Source organism: Aulonocara sp. 'chitande type north' Nkhata Bay, linkage group LG19 (assembly GCF_057382095.1).
Source record: "Aulonocara sp. 'chitande type north' Nkhata Bay isolate Kocher_YH1m ecotype deep benthic linkage group LG19, A_spYH_male_GT1.1, whole genome shotgun sequence".
Taxonomy (NCBI): Eukaryota; Metazoa; Chordata; class Actinopteri; order Cichliformes; family Cichlidae; genus Aulonocara; species Aulonocara sp. 'chitande type north' Nkhata Bay.
This window is the reverse complement of record NC_141362.1, coordinates 6,003,623-6,022,167: the sequence shown is the minus strand read 5'-3', so window position 1 is coordinate 6,022,167 and position 18,545 is coordinate 6,003,623. Positions and strand designations below refer to the sequence as shown.

The 18,545-nt window shown below is 41.5% G+C and overlaps 1 protein-coding gene across 1 annotated transcript in view; it reads left to right on the top strand.

Annotated features, from left to right (window-relative positions):
- akap6 (A kinase (PRKA) anchor protein 6) overlaps positions 1 to 18,545 on the top strand; it is a 226,508-nt gene that overhangs the window by 203,291 nt on the left and 4,672 nt on the right. The window contains exons 20-22 of the mRNA XM_086275898.1: positions 5,996 to 8,893; positions 9,702 to 10,985; positions 15,790 to 15,876. Coding sequence (XP_086132024.1) covers positions 5,996 to 8,893; positions 9,702 to 10,985; positions 15,790 to 15,876 — 4,269 coding nt within the window. The remainder of the gene's footprint in view (positions 1 to 5,995; positions 8,894 to 9,701; positions 10,986 to 15,789; positions 15,877 to 18,545) is intronic.

The following is an 18,545-nucleotide window of genomic DNA, read 5'->3' as shown; positions in this document are numbered from 1 at the left end:
ACTGTACCCAGTGCAGCACTCTGATCTGTGGGGATACTGTGGAATTCAAAACAAAATCTCTTGCAGAACCATCATGTCTATTTCAATCTATAGAACATATATTTTTCTTGTCACTTTTAACGATCTTATAATTTATCTAATAGATAGTTTATGCATTGTTCTTATAGAATTTTCCTTTGACTGTTGTCAGTTACATGTTGTAATATGTGTTATTTGTCGATGCTTTTTCTCGTGTTGCATGGATAAAAGCTTCTAGTTGAATTGTATTTATTTTGCCCTTTCATACTCATCAGTGAGCCGCAGTATTGTGTTTGTATTAAGACCACACTCTAATCGTGTTGAAGAGTCAGAGTTGAGCGCACTCTTACTTTGTATCACTTGCAAAGAAAATATGGAGAATCTGTCTAATTCTGCTTTACATGTGCTGCTGGAGGTCACACTCTGCCTTTCTCTCTCTCTCTCTCTCTCTCACTTTTGTAAATTCACACACAAAGGACACACACACACATATTGTAGAGGAGGAGAAGACAAATAACGGAGGCCAGACACTCTGACCTCGCTGCTGGCTGGAGAGTAATTTCACTTCTAGTGGAGATGAGAGAGGAATAAAGAGAAAGAGAGAAGCAAAAAAGAGGGAAGGGGAGGAAACCCGAGAATGAACCAGAGAAGCATATATGTGGGTGGTATAGTTTATAAATGAACACTTCTGCCCCATGATAAAATGACTGTCCGCTTCTGGTTTCCGTGTGCACGCATCCCTGTGTGGATTTTTGAGAGAGGGTTTGTGTAAATGAGTCCGCTCGCCTGCCTGCAAATGACTGCAGGAATGCGTGGCTCAGATTTTAAGTACAGTGTAATGACTGAGAAAGGAGATCAGCTTGTGCAAGTTATTGTACCAACACACAAATGACAAAGAGAAACTTGTGTTTGGTGGTAGAGTTTCTTTTAACAGCTGAAGTAAACTGAAATTGGTGTATTTTTATTACTAAAGCTATTAATTGATGTTAGTGCTTTACAACCAACCATGTTATTTATCAAAGAAAACATCAAAAGAGTCGTTACTTCCTGAGAAAAGTCACTATTTCTGTTTTACTAATCATCTTTTCACACATATTTCTGTATTATACTTTTTTCTAGCTGTTTTTTAGGTGTATAGTGCACAATCTCATCTTACTTTTTATTCTTCTTTAACTTAACTGTAGCATCAGTGATAAAACCTTTATAACATACCAGAAGAAATGAAAATCATCAGTGTTTCTCTGTCTTAGCACAACAGAAAATACAAGTTGTATAACAGAGTGTTAGTGGATGCTAGAGGAAAGCTTGGGGAAATTAGAGTTCATTCTTTGAGGACTGTGAAATGAAAATACAAGGTGAATTTCTTGGCAATCAAGCTTGGTGATGAGTGGATTACTATGGCGTTATGTTTGTGCCACAAAACCAGCCAATCACAGACTTGGATGCAAAAAAATCTGATTGGCTGTTCTGGTCTCCAATCAGCTCGAAATGACGAAATGCAATATCCCAGAATGCATTTCGTCCAAAACTCAAACGAGGCAGTGGCACGCTTTTTGTGACCCATTAAGAGTAATATTTCAAACTCCGCCACTCTGCGTTCCTCTGCCACTGCCTCGTTTGAGCTTAGGACGAAATGCATTCTGGGATATTGCATTTCGTCATTTCGAGCTGATTGGAGACCAGAACAGTCAATCAGATTTTTTTGCATCCAAGTCTGTGATTGGCTGGTTTTGTGGCACAAACATAACGGTTTACAGAAAGAGTTGAGCGCGCACGGGCAGAAATGTTGAGAGCGCAAGCAACACATTGCGAGCAAGCGGAAATGCAAAAACAACATGCTTTCACAGTTGCTAGCAGCTGTTGTGAGGCAGTATAAAAGACTATGAAACAGACTAATGTAACTGTCACCTGCAAAACACTTACGTATAATACTACAACAGCCACATGTTAGAAGGCAAACTTCTCCCATCGAGCTTCTCCAGCATTTAGTTTACCATAAGTGAAGGCATCACCACTGTTTGGAAAAGGTTGGACATTGTACATGTGGTTACTCGCATGATGGCAAAACAAGCCAAGAGACATAACCAACACAAGTCTGATATGATTGTAACACGTCAGATCAGTCTGTAGTAAAAAATGCTTTTCTCACTGCTTTTTAGCCAAACATAATTGGCTAGCATGAAGATACGTTTGACCCATTTGGTGTCATCTAAAACCACTTTGCTAAGATTAGTTAAAACCATGTCATTTGGATTTTGAGACATTCTTGGAAGATTTCCTCCCCTTTGTAAAGAACCTCAAAGACATTGGAATCCTTGGCCTCAATAAACACCTCGTAACCTTTAACCCTCTTCAGAAATGACCACTGTTGTCATTTTTCTTTGGAGGTTGGACTGTATTTTATGCCTCTTCCCTCAGAACATGTGATTTTGTTCTAACAGGGTTTTTGTTGTTGAAGTATGAGTCATATTTTCTTCTCTGCATGTTCCATGAGTAGATGTGTGTGTACTGCCGCTCAGAAAGCACATGAAAGATGCTGTTTTATCTCTGATTTAATGTAAATGAGTCTAAATTAAAGCTGCAGGGTGTTTTGGGGATGAGATTTCACAAAGTATACCTGTGCATCTAATGTGATATATGGAAATTATATTTCCGCACAGTTTTCTCACAATTATGAAATATTTTCGAGCAGAGTTATGAGCAACATATGGAGGTTTTCACTCACTGTTTGCAATTACATTCAAAGCAGCCTGTCAGCTCCTCCACTCTGCATGGAGAGGTGATTTATCTGTGCGCTTCTATTCATTTTGAATCAGACCGGTGACGCTGGGCTCCCTGAGTGCTTTGACAACCGGTACAGCAGAGAGCCAGCAGAGATTCAAGCAGCAGCAGCTCCAGGAGGAGCGCAGGCACATGAATAATCACCCAGACACTCCTAGATAGCTCTACTCTCCTTGGGCCTTCCAGCAGATGCTATGCTAACAAATGGGAGCAGTCAAACTAGAGCTAATGGGAAAAAGTTTGCTGTTTTCACCCCGAAAAACACAACACACACACATATTGAACACTGGCAACAATTACATCAGTAAACAGTTTGATCGTGTTCATGTAAATATAATCACAGGAAGGAATGCTGAAAAACCGGCCAGTTTGTAGTAACTAGTTTTTATTTTATTTATTTTATTGATGTCATCATTTCAAGTCTTATTTTTTATTCGTACAGGTAGAAAAAAATAATGGTCGGTATGATGTTTGTCATATTTGGCCTTTAGACTGAATACAAGCACATCTTAATTTATGTGATTATACAGCTTCAAAGTTTTGTGGTGTGGTAGTGTATTGATTTGTTTAGGCTTAAGCTTAGTGTTGCCTGGATGTATTTGCATCCATTTCATTGGGTTTGTTTACAAGTCTGTCATTGTTTTCACCTCTGAATATGTTTCATGTCATTTCATTTTGGACATTATCCAGTGTTATTTTTATTTGCTTTACCCTTTTCGTTTTTAAAGCTAAAATGACCTTGATGAATATAAGAGGAGAATATTTCCTGTGAAAATTAGCTGTTGTGTGTATAATTCAAATACAGCTTGACAAATACTAATATAAGAAGAAAGATGAGGAAATAAATACATTTTGATTGGGTAAATTTGTGAAAAGATTCAGTCTGACACACATATGTAGCATAAAATTAAAATCTTTTTGAATAAATAATAACAAACAGAACTTACTTACTTTTTTTTTACTTCCAAAATTAATAAAAATAAAATAGAAATGTACAGAAAATGTCTTCAGTTTTAGCCTCTGGCAATTTGGTGTCTTGGCTTTGTTGTAGATGGGACAGTGTTTTTATTGTAATACAGTTTCTGAACTTACATTTTGCTCCTGAGAAACAGCACACATATAGTATTAAAACAGACAAGTAGCCAAAAACTAAATGTTGAAACTAAATCTGAACTGAGCTGAAAATACAAGTCATGAGAAATGGGAGCGATTAAAGAGGACAACCTTGTCATGTTGTGCAAGTATTTGTGTAAATAACTACCAAAGTTTGACTGGTTATTGATGCTTGGTTTGCAATCTCTCACTCTGCCAGGTTCCCAGCAACACTTTACAGTCATTTGCTGCTTTAAGAAATATGTTTTTAAGGATACTGTGAGTGCTGGACACCGATAGTCCCCACGCTCCTCTGTCTGTGGTCATATAAATACCCACAATCCAGCTATAAACTGTTGTAAAATTATAGAAATGAGATGAATTACAGATATAAATTATGTACAAGGTTTTCGTGGGTCATCAAATCCCCGATTTGATTGGATTAGGCTGATTGATAGCCTTTCCTCTCAGCGCTGAATGTGTTTTTGAATGCGTCTACAGTGGCAAAACCCAGTTCAGTCATTACCCCCATCTCCCTTATCAGCACAAGGGGAATAAACACAAATCTAATAGAAATTCATTATACAGAGACATATCCACACACACTCACTCGCACACGCACGCAGAGCCAACTAGTTTATTAGATTAATAGGCTATGAATGGCTAATACGAATTACCCCCCTCTCTTGTTAACGAGACGCGGAGCAATTTGTATAATTATGTCTGTGGAAGAGAAGAATTCCTGTGTCTAAGCATATTTTTAGACAGCCGAGCTTTCTGAAGGCTTTTGATTACGTATTTACTTTGGGGTTTTCAGCCTGGTGCTCTTTCTCTCAGAAGTCGTTTTTGAATAATTCATCGCTTTGTTCCAGAGTGGAATAATTTGTGTTGAGATTTATGAGCAATTGCTTTGGGGTGGGCTGATTTCACTCTTCTTCTTTTTTTTTTTTAAATGATCACAGAACATGTTCTGTCAGTGTGTCTCTTTCAAGCAGAGGCCTGAGTCGAGACGGCGTTCTCAGGAGGGACGCGGGATTAGCGACGCGTCTTTTTAAAGAGTTTTGTGCCAAAACAAGATACAACATCCAAAATGACACGACTTATATTCCCATCGTGTTTGATAGCACAACTTAAAACATTTATGTGCTTTGAATCATAACTGAGAACCCCTTTTCTTAAAGGAAAGCAACACTGTATGTCTTTAAGCTCTCTTTGAAATTTCCTAGGTGTTATTAAAACAACATGTAATCGGGGCGAGTGCTCCACAGGTTAAATGACATTTGCGCCAAGTTCATGGATTTAGGACTCAGTAATTGCAAAAAACCCAACATTCTGAAGATGGAGTTCACAGCATCAAACGATTAATGAAACAGTCTTTTATTCATTTTTATGTGTTAAGATTTATTTAACCTTTTAACACCAACAAGGTCACTGGAGAACCACTTATGGTATTTTAGCTATGCGTATTTTCAGAAACTAGGAGATTCTACCTTTAAAATTACATTTTTATCCATGTAAGGGAGTAAATGTATAAAACATCACATGTTAATCCTTCCTTTTAAGCCACATTTCTTCTGATTGGTTGCACCTTGTAAATAAGCTTTGAACAGCAGGTGAGTGCGGCTGCTGTGCTCACAGCCAAAGCTGTGTGCTTGAGATGCCCGTATTCGGGGTACCCTTCTCTGTGTCATCACACAGAGCAAAGAGTTGTCTGAAATTGAGTGTTAAGGGCAGGATGAGTTTTCAGAAGTTCAAAATGGATTTGTTGCCTTCCTGTATTTGAGCTGTGAAAACACTGATGCAATGATATATTTGGCATGAATAAAATTCTATAATTTGAAATATTTCCCCTCCATTGTTTGGGGGTTTAATTGAGTACACGTGTTTCTTATTTTCCTTATTTGCCTGGCTTTTTGGTTGTTGTCTTTGGACTAAGTTACTTGTTTGTTTTCCTTTCTCCATCATGTTGTATGTTGTGTCTGATTGCGAACTTTATTAAGAAACATAACACAGCTTCTTGATTTCTGCATCTGAGTGAATTTCTCTAAAACCTCACTGACCAGTTACAAATGTTGTCTTGTGTTTCCTTTCATTTTGTCTGCAGGTTCCTGGGAACTTTTTGGAACCAGGTTTGGTGGACCTTCACCAAATCAGCCCAGTGTCAGCTGGTCCAGTAGCACCAGTGCAGGATGATTCATGGGAATGGGATGAAACAGATATGACAATCACAGAAGCAGAGCCACAAGCTATACCAGAACCTGACCTTACACAAAACCTCCCCACAGAACCAAATCTGCCTTCTGAAGCTGTTCTGCCCAATGAAAACCCCCCTGACACGAGTAGAACACCTGTCCCCGCTACTGAGTGTACTGAGATTATGTCGAATACTAGAGGTGGATCATCAGTGGAGGTTCAGCACAATATGACCTCCCAAACCTCACCCCCTAACAACAATAATGTCTACCAAGTATATAGCCTCCACAATATTGAATTATACAGACAGCCTCAGTTTCCTCACACTTCATCCTTATTGCAAAAAACCAAGTCAGGAAAAAGGAAACAGCAAGTGCTGCAGAAGAGCTTGAGTAAGGATTCCTCCTTCTCTTCCATCGAATCCCTCCCAGATCTCCTGGGAGGTTTGATGTCAAGAAGATGCCGAGATGGAGAGAGTGAGGGTGGAAGAGGGAGCGGCCAGTCCTCAAACAGTCGTCGGTCTGAGTGCGAAAGCGGGATTGTTAGTGACACAGGAGACACAGAGACAACAATAGCCAACTTTGAAATCCCAGGAGAGGAAAAAGGTGTGGGTAAAGAAGAGGAGGAGGAAAGTGAGCAGGAGAAGAGGTCGAGGAGGAGCGAAACCAAAAGAAACAGAGAGGAGGAGAAGAAGAGGAGACACAGGAGGGGAGGTGGTGAGGCTGTTGAAATCCTAATTAACGGACGTGGCATCCTGACACCTGCGGATTCTGACTCTGATTTTGAGGTGGGGGGACTTGCTGTTGACTTCTCAAAGTCTTTCTTGTCCCACAGTGATCTCGCTGACTTCACCACTCAACAGTACCATGGTTTGGAAACTCCTCCTGTCCTCAGCCGCCGGGCATCAAGTCCAGTTTTATCTCAGGGCTCCTCTCTAGAGTCCCTTCTGGCTCCAGGTGTGGAGTTATTCCCCTCCAAAGACCCACTGCATCGTAGCGCCTCTCTGGAGACTGGCCTAGTCCCATTTCGCAGTATTGATGAAGGAACTGGAGGTAGCCTTGCCAGTCTCGGAGAGCTGGAGAAGGAGCAGAGAAGTGGATATGATGGAGGCCAACAAAGAAAAGAAAACAACACTGAAACTGTGCAAGGGGAACCGTCCCCTGGAGAGCTGAGCCGAAGAACCCTTGATCTCTTGAAACGTCTGGAGAACATCCAGAGTCCTCTTGGGGCAAAAATGACCCGGAGTGTTTCTGACATGACGCTTCGGGGCAGCTCCCCGCAGAGGAGCCCCCTCCCTGCCTCCCCCTCTCTCGGTGGTCGACACGCCCCGCTATCTGGGATTTCATGCTCTTTGTGGAAAGGACCTCCATCGCTGATCAACGAGAGTTCAGCAACAGCATCCCTAACAGAGCTGAGTAGCACTGAGGACTCATCGCTAGGCTCTGAAGATTTTGTCATGCTCAGAAATCAGAGGCACCTCTTGCTGGATCCCACAGTGGCACCCAATGCAAACTCTTCTAGGAAGCGCTGCCACGGTAGGAGCAGAGGAGCACAAGGCCTGGATGAAGCCGACGCAACCAGTTTGAGCATGGTTGTGAACGTCTCTTGCACATCAGCCTGCACGGATGAAGATGAGGATGACAGCGACCTCCTGTCTTCCTCCACGCTCACCCTCACAGAGGAGGAGCTCGGCGTTCGGGACGAAGAGGATGAAGAAGGAGAGCGGCTGAGTGGCGCATCCTCAGGTCACGAGGATGTTGAGGATGATGATGAAGAAGAAATGGAGGGCTCTTATGTGCTGGGGCTTGAGTACATGAAAAGAGAGCTCCAAAATTGGATCCGATCTCCTCGTGCCTCCACTTCCTCTTTCTCTAAAACAGAAACAGGCCTCCATGATGAGCTTCAGTGTGGAGCCAACCTGTCCCCTCAGATTAAGGAGTGTTTTTTAAACCACTCAGCTTCAAAATTATTAGATGCCAACAGTGATGGTGGCAACAATAAAGTAAAAACAGGCAAGAGGGGAATGGAGGAGGAGGAGGAGGAGGAGAATAGGAGGAACGCGACAAGAAGCTACATTAGCCAGTTTGTGGATGATGTGGAGAATGGAAATGTGGACCAGAGCTGTCTAAAAGGGAGGGATGAAGATGATGAGCTCCTCCGAGAGGAGTCCAGCATGTTCACCAAGAACGGAGAGTCTCTAAGGGATTCGTACGTGTTTGCCAAAACAGGAGAGCTGGTTCAAGATATTAGCAACTTGGTAGTGATAACAGAATCAAGCGAGACAAAGGAGTCCCCATCCTGTGAGCTGCTCCCTTTCCCATCCAAACGTGCTTCCTCTTTGGTGGGACAGCTTCGGGGAGAGTTGCCCTGCCACAGCTCCTCCCTCCCTTCTCCTCCATCCCTCTCCCCAGTGGAGGACTGCAAATCCCACGATGCTTTGCACAACAGCAGGTCGGTAGCCAGCAGAAGGAAGGCCATCACCATTCAGGAAAAGTTCAGATTCTCATCTTTTGTGACAGAGGAGACGAGGAGGGAAGTCAGAGACAAAGATTCGTCCTTGCTCCCCAAAAAAGGGCACAACTCTCACTCCTCCTGCTGCAAGCACCTTCCCTGCCCCTCTTCCCTCCATCCACCTTGTATAGAAGAAAGCAAGAAGGAGAACGTGCATGATTTTGTGATGGAGATTATTGACATGACCTCACTGGCCCTGAAAAGCAAAGAGAACCAGACTGAGGAACCGAGCCAGACTGAGACCAATGGGTCCATTCCAGACCAAGGTTCTGCATCATTAGCACAGATCAGAGACAAGGTAGAGTATTAATGATAGGCATATGCACATATTGCACTGCAACATGAAAATAAAAACGATTTCAAACAGAACTCAAAAATTATTTGGTGTGGCTGAAAACTTTAACACTAAACGAATCAAATTATTTCTGAGCTGGAGCATCCGAGGTCCTGTTTGACTTTGTATATTCTGTATATTTGTTGGACAAATTAATCCAAAAGTATCAAAAGTTATCTCAGTCGATTGGTTCACTGAATTGGACTAATTCAATAAATCGCATCACAGATCATAACTTTTCAGATTTAATGACTAATTTCTTTGGTATCTTTTGCAAGTGAAGTAATCTAAAAGCTAATCAGTTTTCAGTCTTCATGTTATTTCTGAAAGGAAAAAAGAAATCAGGCAGAAAAGTTTTACTTCCCCCCATGCAAAAAGTGCCTGAGTGTAAAATATGAATATGTAAATCAAGATTTGATGGTTTAGTAATTATGGTAGGTATCTTAAATTAGAAATAATACAAAATAACATTACAAAAAAGTCATTTCAAAACAAATAAGATGCTATTGATAAAAGCGCTAAAGGTTATTCTTATTTCTATCCTTCGTGTTCAGAATCTAAATGAATATTTAGCAGTTGATTCTATTTGTTATCATTTTTGCCCACAATCAAATAAAATTTTAAACCAAGTCAGCATCATTTAAACAAAAGGAACTCATACAGTCAGCTGACAGAGCTCTACTATAAGTGAAGCACATTTTATCCTTAATTCCAAACCTTACGAGCAGACAACAAAAGGCAACACAAAAACTTCTCCTTCCTCTCCCTTCAGGTGCTCGAACACTCCCACAGGCCCCTCCACCTTAAGAAGGGAGACTTCTACTCCTACCTGTCTCTCTCTTCCCATGACAGCGACTGCGGCGAGGTCAGTCAGTGCACAGAGGACAAGAGCTCCACCCCAGCACCCTACAGCATCCCGTCATACGTCACGCCAACGCAAGGCCTCCACAGCCCGAGCCCTGAGCTGTTCACAAGCACCAGACAGCAAATTTCAGCGTCTCCCGGCCTCGGAACCAAAAACAAAGTCTGCGCTCTTGATCTAAAGTCTGCTGACAGTGAAACTTACTGTGCTGCTGATGGTACCCATGAAGAGCAAACTAACCCCTCTCTGTCTCTGCCCCCCAGCCCTGACATCAGGGAAGAGGTGACTCTGTTTGAAGCCTGTACAGAGGAGGTTTATCTAGGCCCGCCTCTCTGCTACAGCATGGTTCTCACCAAGAAACCATGGCACTTCTTTCTGAAGGAGAATTTTGAGTCCCCCCTGTCATTTGGCTATGAAATGAATGACAGCGTACCTTCGCTGTCTTGCTTAAACAACAATTTTCAGTCTACGTCCGACGACGGGCCCAATTCTCCAGCAGATGACAGTCTGGGTTACCTGTCTCTCTCTAAGCAGACAGTACTGGCGAAAAACCAGGATCAACTATATTTCCAAAGAACAAGTCCAGCAGAGGACACACAGAGCTCTTCCTCTACTTTCCTGGAGCCTTGTTACAGCTCATGTTCCACCTCCCCACCCTCAACAAGCGACGCCACCTCCCTCCAGGGGCCTGGCTCCAAACCAAAAGACTACCTTTCCTCTCTTCTTCCTCTTCCTGTGTCCTCCGGCACAGAGGAAGAGAAACGAGGTGAGCACCCGTACCTCCTCTGTGATGTTGCTGGAGGAGAAGTCGCGGCCGCTGCGAGTGTCAGCACGCCGCAGGAGGAGAGAAGTCGTAATGAGGGGCCTCCTTATCTTAATCCCCGGGCGCGTGTCGCCCCGATAGACTCCTCCGCAGCCGAATGTTTGGCAGATACTAAAACGCTTGAATCCAATATGGGCGCCGTAATGACCAAGATAAGTGTCTGCAGCTCCGCTACAAATCCCTCAAAAGAGCCAGCCACCACCGCCACGCGTATTAATCCCAAAATTAACTGCTTGGCGATGAGAGAAGCAGATAGGGGAGAGGGGGAGAGGCAAGGGGAGGTGGATACTCAGTGGGTGAAGTCAGAGGAGAAGGGGAGGAGAGGACGGAGGAGCTCGCAGCAGGAAGCGAAGACTGCGACAGCGAAGCAGGTTAGTGCTCCATGTATTAGCCTGATGTGCTATCTCAGGACATTATACGGGGCCTTGATACTTGACTTTACCTCTCTACTCCAAGTATTAGTCCAAGCCCCTCAATGGGCATGAATGTAATGAGGCCAGTATGTGTTTCTTTCATTTCCATTTCTGAGGCTGGACAGACATGCCAGGTGTTGATATGTGTGACCTGCCCTCTCCTCCTCCCTTTTCCCTTTATCCTCCTTATCCTTCCTCTTACTTTTCTTCACTACACACTCGTATTTGCATTCTTTTCCTTTTTTTTGCCTGCTTTCTTTTTTGCTACACTTCTTTCCACACCTTTTAGTTTTTTTCACTTAATCTTTCTGTACTCTATTTCTATTTGTTATTTCTCATCCAATGCTCATCTCCTCTCCAGTGCACTTCATTTCCACCTATGTTATCCTCCCCCATTCTCTTGTGTTTTCTTCTTCCATGTTCCCTCTCTCCCAGTTATCCTTTTCTCGCCATCTTCCTCACCTTCTCACCTGTCCTCCATCCCCTGTTCTCCTTTCTCTCTTCATTTGTTCTTCCTTTCCTCCTGCAAATATCTTTCCTGTCTTCCCCTCCTCTATGCCTTCTGCTCTTAGCGCTTCTTCTTATCCTCTCTGCTCCCCTGCTTCATCCTTCTCTCTTCCCTCTGGCGTTAATGGAAGGGGGATTTGCAGACTTCTCAGTTTTTTAGCTAAAAGGTTAAGGTCCACAGAACAACATCAGCATAATTACTATCAGTCAGATTTCATTAGGATTCATCAGCTAAGAGCTTTCCTTTCCCGCAGTGATCATTCAATTCATTTCATCACTGAATTAGCCTGTTTGTGCTCTTTTTAAGTCTTCTATTTCTTTATGCAAATGAGTACGCGATTTTCTTTTTACCGTCTCTGCAACCTTGCTAGTTCCCCTCTTTATCAGCGTTGTCGCTTTTTAAAAGAACAACAGCCAGCTGAAGAGTTTGTTTCATTTTTAAACTAGTTTGTAGTTGGTTTTCATGCAATCGTTTCTGTATCCTGCACGTAGTCACCACTACTGGTGCCTCGAGGCACCAGTAAACACCCAGTATACTGGTGCACCATACACACCATACACCATACACACACCCAGTACTGGTCCTGTTTGAGAAAAAACTTCCATTACAGCTTTTTCTTCTAAGGAGGCAGGACAGTTGGTGTAAGTTGCAAATCTGTTAAGCAAAAGATCACGGTTTCCTAGGTTTGGGTTTTTTACTTCACTGCCTTTTTGGTCTTGCTTTTACGCACTCTTTAGGTTTAGGCATCAGTGCTACTTGTTTAGAACTGGAAAAGGTTGTGGTTTAGGGGAAAATACACACTGTGACTAAATTAATTTTGTATAGTGAAAAATGATGCTTGAACTTAATCAGTGCATTAAACTATGATACCAAGAGGCTATAACCAGGCTTCCGCACGTGATGAGTTCGGAAAGAGATCGTGTCACAGTGTGTCACAGTATTGAACCCAAGGAAACCTCGAGTGTACAGGGAGTGCAGAATTATTAGGCAAGTTGTATTTTTGAGGAATAATTGTATTATTGAACAACAACCATGTTCTCAATGAACCCAAAAAACTCATTAATATCAAAGCTGAATGGTTTTGGAAGTAGTTTTCAGTTTGTTTTTAGTTTTAGCTATTTTAGGGGGATATCTGTGTGTGCAGGTGACTATTACTGTGCATAATTATTAGGCATCTTAACAAAAAACAAATATATACCCATTTCAATTATTTATTTTTACCAGTGAAACCAATATAACATCTCCACATTCACAAATATACATTTCTGACATTCACAGCCTCCCAGACACTGTTCAGAGAGGTGTACTGTTTTTCCTCCTTGTAAATCTCACATTTGATGATGGACCACAGGTTCTCAATGGGGTCCAGATCAGGTGAACAAGGTGGCCATGTCATTAGTTTTTCTTCTTTTATACCCTTTCTTGCCAGCCACCCTGTGGAGTACTTGGATGCGTGTGATGGAGCATTGTCCTGCATGAAAATCATGTTTTTCTTGAAGGATGCAGACTTCTTCCTGTACCACTGCTTGAAGAAGGTATCTTCCAGAAACTGGCAGTAGGACTGGGAGTTGAGCTTGACTCCATCCTCAACCCGAAAAGGCCCCACAAACTCATCTTTGATGATACCAGCCCAAACCAGTACTCCACCTCCACCTTGCTGGCGTCTGAGTCGGACTGGAGCTCTCTGCCCTTTACCAATCCCGCCACGGGCCCATCCATCTGGCCCATCAAGACTCACTCTCATTTCATCAGTCCATAAAACCTTAGAAAAACCAGTCTTGAGATATTTCTTGGCCCAGTCTTGACGTTTCAGCTTGTGTGTCTTGTTCAGTGGTGGTCGTCTTTCAGCCTTTCTTACCTTGGCCATGTCTCTGAGTATTGCACACCTTGTGCTTTTGGGCACTCCAGTGATGTTGCAGCTCTGAAATATGGCCAAACTGGTGGCAAGTGGCATCTTGGCAGCTGCACGCTTGACTTTTCTCAGTTCATGGGCAGTTATTTTGCGCCTTGGTTTTTCCACACGCTTCTTGCGACCCTGTTGGCTATCTTGAATGAAACGCTTGATTGTTCGATGATCACGCTTCAGAAGCTTTGCAATTTTGAGACTGCTGCATCCCTCTGCAAGATATCTCACTATTTTTGACTTTTCTGTGCCTGTCAAGTCCTTCTTTTGACCCATTTTGCCAAAGGAAAGGACGTTGCCTAATAATTATGCACACCTGATATAGGGTGTTGATGTCATTAGACCACACCCCTTCTCATCACAGAGATGCACATCACCTAATATGCTTAATTGGTAGTAGGCTTTCGAGCCTATACAGCTTGGAGTAAGACAACATGCATGAAGAGGATGATGTGGACTAAATACTCATTTGCCTAATAATTCTGCACTCCCTGTATATGTCTTTAGCATGAATTCCAGTTAGCTAGCTTTTTAACTTGTAGGTGAGCTGACTGGGAGCAAGACAGAATAAAACACTGGCATTGCTCTTGGTTGTAAAATGAATCTAATGTGGAAATGCCTAAAAAGAATTTTTCTGAAGGCTGCCAGATGGAGATGGTTGTGGTTGCAAGAAGACTTCTGATAAATAGAAGTATGGAAGTAGGACGAAGGAAGGAAAACAGCTTTCTGACATGCTCTCTGTGAATGCTTGCTTTCTGAATTCATGCATTCTCTCATGGTACATCATGCTGAGTAAAAAAATAAGTCTTAGTCATACAGTGTGTCAAAAAAGAGGATTATCTCTCATTGGCTAATGACTGGTTAATCAGTAGTCATTAGAAAATGAGCGTGCAGATTCACAGTCAGGCCCCATCCTTCTCATTACACCCGTTATTTTAGTTTAGTCTGGTTTAGTTTTGGCAACTAATCTGGCAATGGTAGAAAGACTCAACTCAAGTCTTAATAGCAGTAGCTATGTTAAGCTTTTATACTGTCGGAAACTGGTAGCAAACAAATTAACAGCTAACCTTCCCAATAGTCCATATTGCTTCTAGCTTCCAGCACCACCATATTTAACCGAGTATCAACATTCTTCCAAACATTTGGCATGCTTTGTTAGCATTAAGTTTAAATCTCTGTAACAATGAGTTTAAGTTTTGTCTTTTACAGCTTTCCTGACAATAATGGCTGGAAAATCACCCTTTAGGAGATCAGAGACAGAGGCGTTTACTTGTTTGTGTCAGATCCCTATAGTAATTAGCCAACTTACTTCTTTTTATTATGGAAATGTGACTTAATTAACAGCTGAAATGAAAGTGAAGTAGGGCTTTGGGCAATTACAGTGGGAATTCAACATGCAAATCTGGCAGTACTGTGACCTTTACCAAATCAAATGCACAAATATCTAAAAGAGATGTAGCACAGCAGGCCAACTACTATGAAAAAGGTACTAAAAGAAGAACAAAAACTAAGGAATTTTTCATTTTTTGTCAGAAATATTACATTAAAATGATTTATATTAGTTTTTCATGGATATAATTATTAGTTTGTGAGATTTATTCTCAGTATTTTTCATTATTTAACTTTTGCTTTCTTTGTTGATTATAAAACTATTTGATTGTAGCTTTCCTTTTGTGTTTTTGAATATTTATTTTTCTCAGTTGTTAACAGAATCACCAGACCTGCAGCAGCCGTTTTGTCCTGGTTTAGCGTTCTCATTAGTTTTTCATTTATTAAAATAGCAGCAAACAGATGAAGGAAAGAAAAAGCAAAAGTGGGGGTAGATGCGCCTCTGCTAGCTTATGTAAGCGGAACTGTATGCATATGTGTATCTGTGTTTGTGTGCATGACTTCCTGGTATTGTTATAAGTATGTGGAGGGATAATAGCTACCCAAGTATTACAAAGCGATTAGTTGCGAACCAATTAAGAGAGCGTAGTGAAGTGGGGGAGAGAATTGTTTTCGGCCTGATGCTCATTGTTTTAATTTGTAACTTTTCATCAGTTTGGGCTCAAAGAAAGTGCAAGCCGATTAGGAAACAAAGACAAACAACATTTCAGGCTGATAATGCTGTTTTGATTTATTCTTCTCTCCCTTCTCGTTTGTCTCTCTCTTTACTCACTTTTTAGCCATACATCGCAACTCCCTACCGTCTCTTTCTCACTGTTGAAACAATGAAACAAAAATAACTGAACAATTTTTCCCATCTTTTCTTCCTCTCTTTATCTACTTTGTTCTTTAATTTGATTTAGGTATTTGTTTCAATGTTCCTAATTTTTCCACAATGCTCTGTTTCTCTTTTTCTCTATTAGGGGAGCTCTCAGTTAAGTGCCAGGACAGCCCAGGGGCGGAGCCAAGCCTCAGTGAGACAGCCCACCTACAGGACGGGTACCATCAGGGTAGGTTAAGACACGGGAAAAGAAGTCACATATGGTGTTACAGCATTTTCACCATCATTTATCTATCCATCACTGGACACATTTAGACTAGGGATATTGTGTGATTATTGGATTTGGCAGTGCTCTACTCCTGTATTATGTATTGCTGTCACTGCCTACAGAGTCAATCACAGAAAGGCAGAAGCCAAAACAAAGGCTGTTATGATAATGTCTTGTATGGTGAATTTTTGTATACCTGATTTAAATTATAATGAAATGTGCTATATAAATAAAATTGCCATTGCCATTTCCAATTGTATAAGAGCTTAAAGTTATGTGTTATTACCCAGCAAACACTGAATAACCGTTGTCTTGTTATGACATATAGTCATTGAATCGTACTGAATAGATATAAAATGAAAGATGAACCAACACCAGAATTATTTCCTGCTATCTCTTTATTTATCAGAATAAAATGAAATTAACACTAAAAGACTTTCTTAACTGGAAGAATCAGAAGAAGACAAACATCTCACCTCATGTGTGACTTAACTTTAACCCCTAATGGCTTTCTTCCACTTATCCTGAGTTAACTCGTTACACATTAAAAAAAGAGCATTCCCGTGTCCATGATGCTGACTTTGCAGCCAGACGATGTCTGCAACGTCAGCACATGCCACAAATGAAATAGAATTTACATGTGCAAAACCAAAAAGTGTTTTTCTTGGTTTATATTTAAACAATGATTATTTGTGAAAATATCTTCTCAAATATGGAGACAACTTGGTCATTCAAGTTCATCTCAGTTAGAGCTCATTCGTTTGTGTTTTGTGAATTCAGGTTCAGGCTGTAACCCTAATGATGGGAGTTTTAATGGCTTTCACATAAATGATGCAAATTGAAATACTGTAATAGTCACCTCACATGTGTCGTAATGTCTTGTTAATAACTATAAATTTTATAAACTAACTGTGGCTGTTCTGCATTATGCTGGGTCCACACAAAACAGTGAATTTATTTTGCTTTCATCTTACTCTTTCTTTTTAAAATCAAATCAAACCAGAAAGCTGCAGAACAAGAACAAAAGCCATCACTGACACAATCTGTGTGTGTGTGTGTGTGTGTGTGTGTGTATCTGTGACTGTGTATGTGTGTGTGCGCCTGTGTGTGTAAGAGAGAAAGAGATGTGGCCGCCCTATGGGTGCCTCCAGGGCTAAGCAAACCCTACTGCCCCCATACTCTAAACACACAAACATGCACATGCACACACCCCTGAGGGCAGGGCATAAGAGTCCAGGTAGAAGCTCTGACAGCCCAACATCTGCAGGTTAGACAGACATGTTGTACACACATGCACACACGCGCACACACAAATGTGCATGCACAGACTTATCAAGAGGGCAAACCCACATACACAACAAAATGAAAGAGCAAAATCAAGCTTAGTGAGCACACACACTGCATGTAACACCATGACAAAAGGACACACAAACACTTACATACACACATCATACCAGCGATGTGTACAGCTGGTCCTGACCCCCATGGCGTGGCCCAGTCTAGCCCACCTGTTCACACGCACACACACACACACACACACACACTGCACACACAGACACAGGTGCAATTAAAGCAATCCTGAATGCGACTCATGATGTGCTCTGTGACCCAGACAGCAGAAGGTCTGCAGCAAAACACACAGGAGCGAGAGGGTGTGTGTGTGTGTGTGTGTGTGTGTGTGTGTGTGTGTGTGTGTGTGCATGTGTGTTTGAAAGTGTGTTCAGGCTTCATCGCTTACTCATGTTTGGAAAGTTTCATCACAAAGAAGACTGGACGAAGCTGAATATCGATACACACCTTATGTACATGGAATGAATAGAGAGCGCTGCTGAATGTATAAAACATCAAATTATTCAATACGATTCATGCTGTAAAAGAACAACTGAAAAAATGTAATATATTCAGCATTTAATAGATTCATAACAAAAAGCAAATAAGAGGGAAAAATGATCTGATGTGGAAAAGCATATCTTCAGAAAGAGCGTAGATTCTAAAGGTTTCATTTCAAATGCATATTACAGCTTTAAAATGCACAGTAACACTTGTGTCTCAGCTGGCTGAATTCATCTTGAGTAATCTTTTGGTAATATGAAAAAAGGCATTTATTGAACTTTTTTCCCACGGTGGATTGATCTACATTAACTACAGTCATATTTTGTTGGCTGGACTGTGTATGTCAGACTGAGTACAGGCTTTGTTTGGTTTTGTTTTATTCATTAGATTTTTTTTAATTGTAACAACCTCACCAGATTCCTGTATGCTGACAAAGTAAAATCGAAAGTTCAAGATGTCCTGGTCAGGATAATCTTGCTTTTAAAAAGGGGGTCATTTGGACTGCTTTCAGCAATACCATAGATGTTATTTTGAGATCTTTCAGTACAAGTCTTGCTCTGGCTTCCAACTTGAGTGTTCATGTTCACAAAATTGGCAAAGTGTGTCAAATCAGGCAAATGGAAAGAGTCTTGGTGTGGTGAAAAAAACTCCAGCTGAACGGTGGCACACAGTTTGTTTGAGATCCAAGTTGATTGTCTCAACTAGTGGCAAAGTCACCATAAGCAAGGAAACCAAAGCAGTGATGAAGCAGAAGTTGATGCTTCCTCTCAAAGCTTTCTTGACGTGCCCAAAAAGAT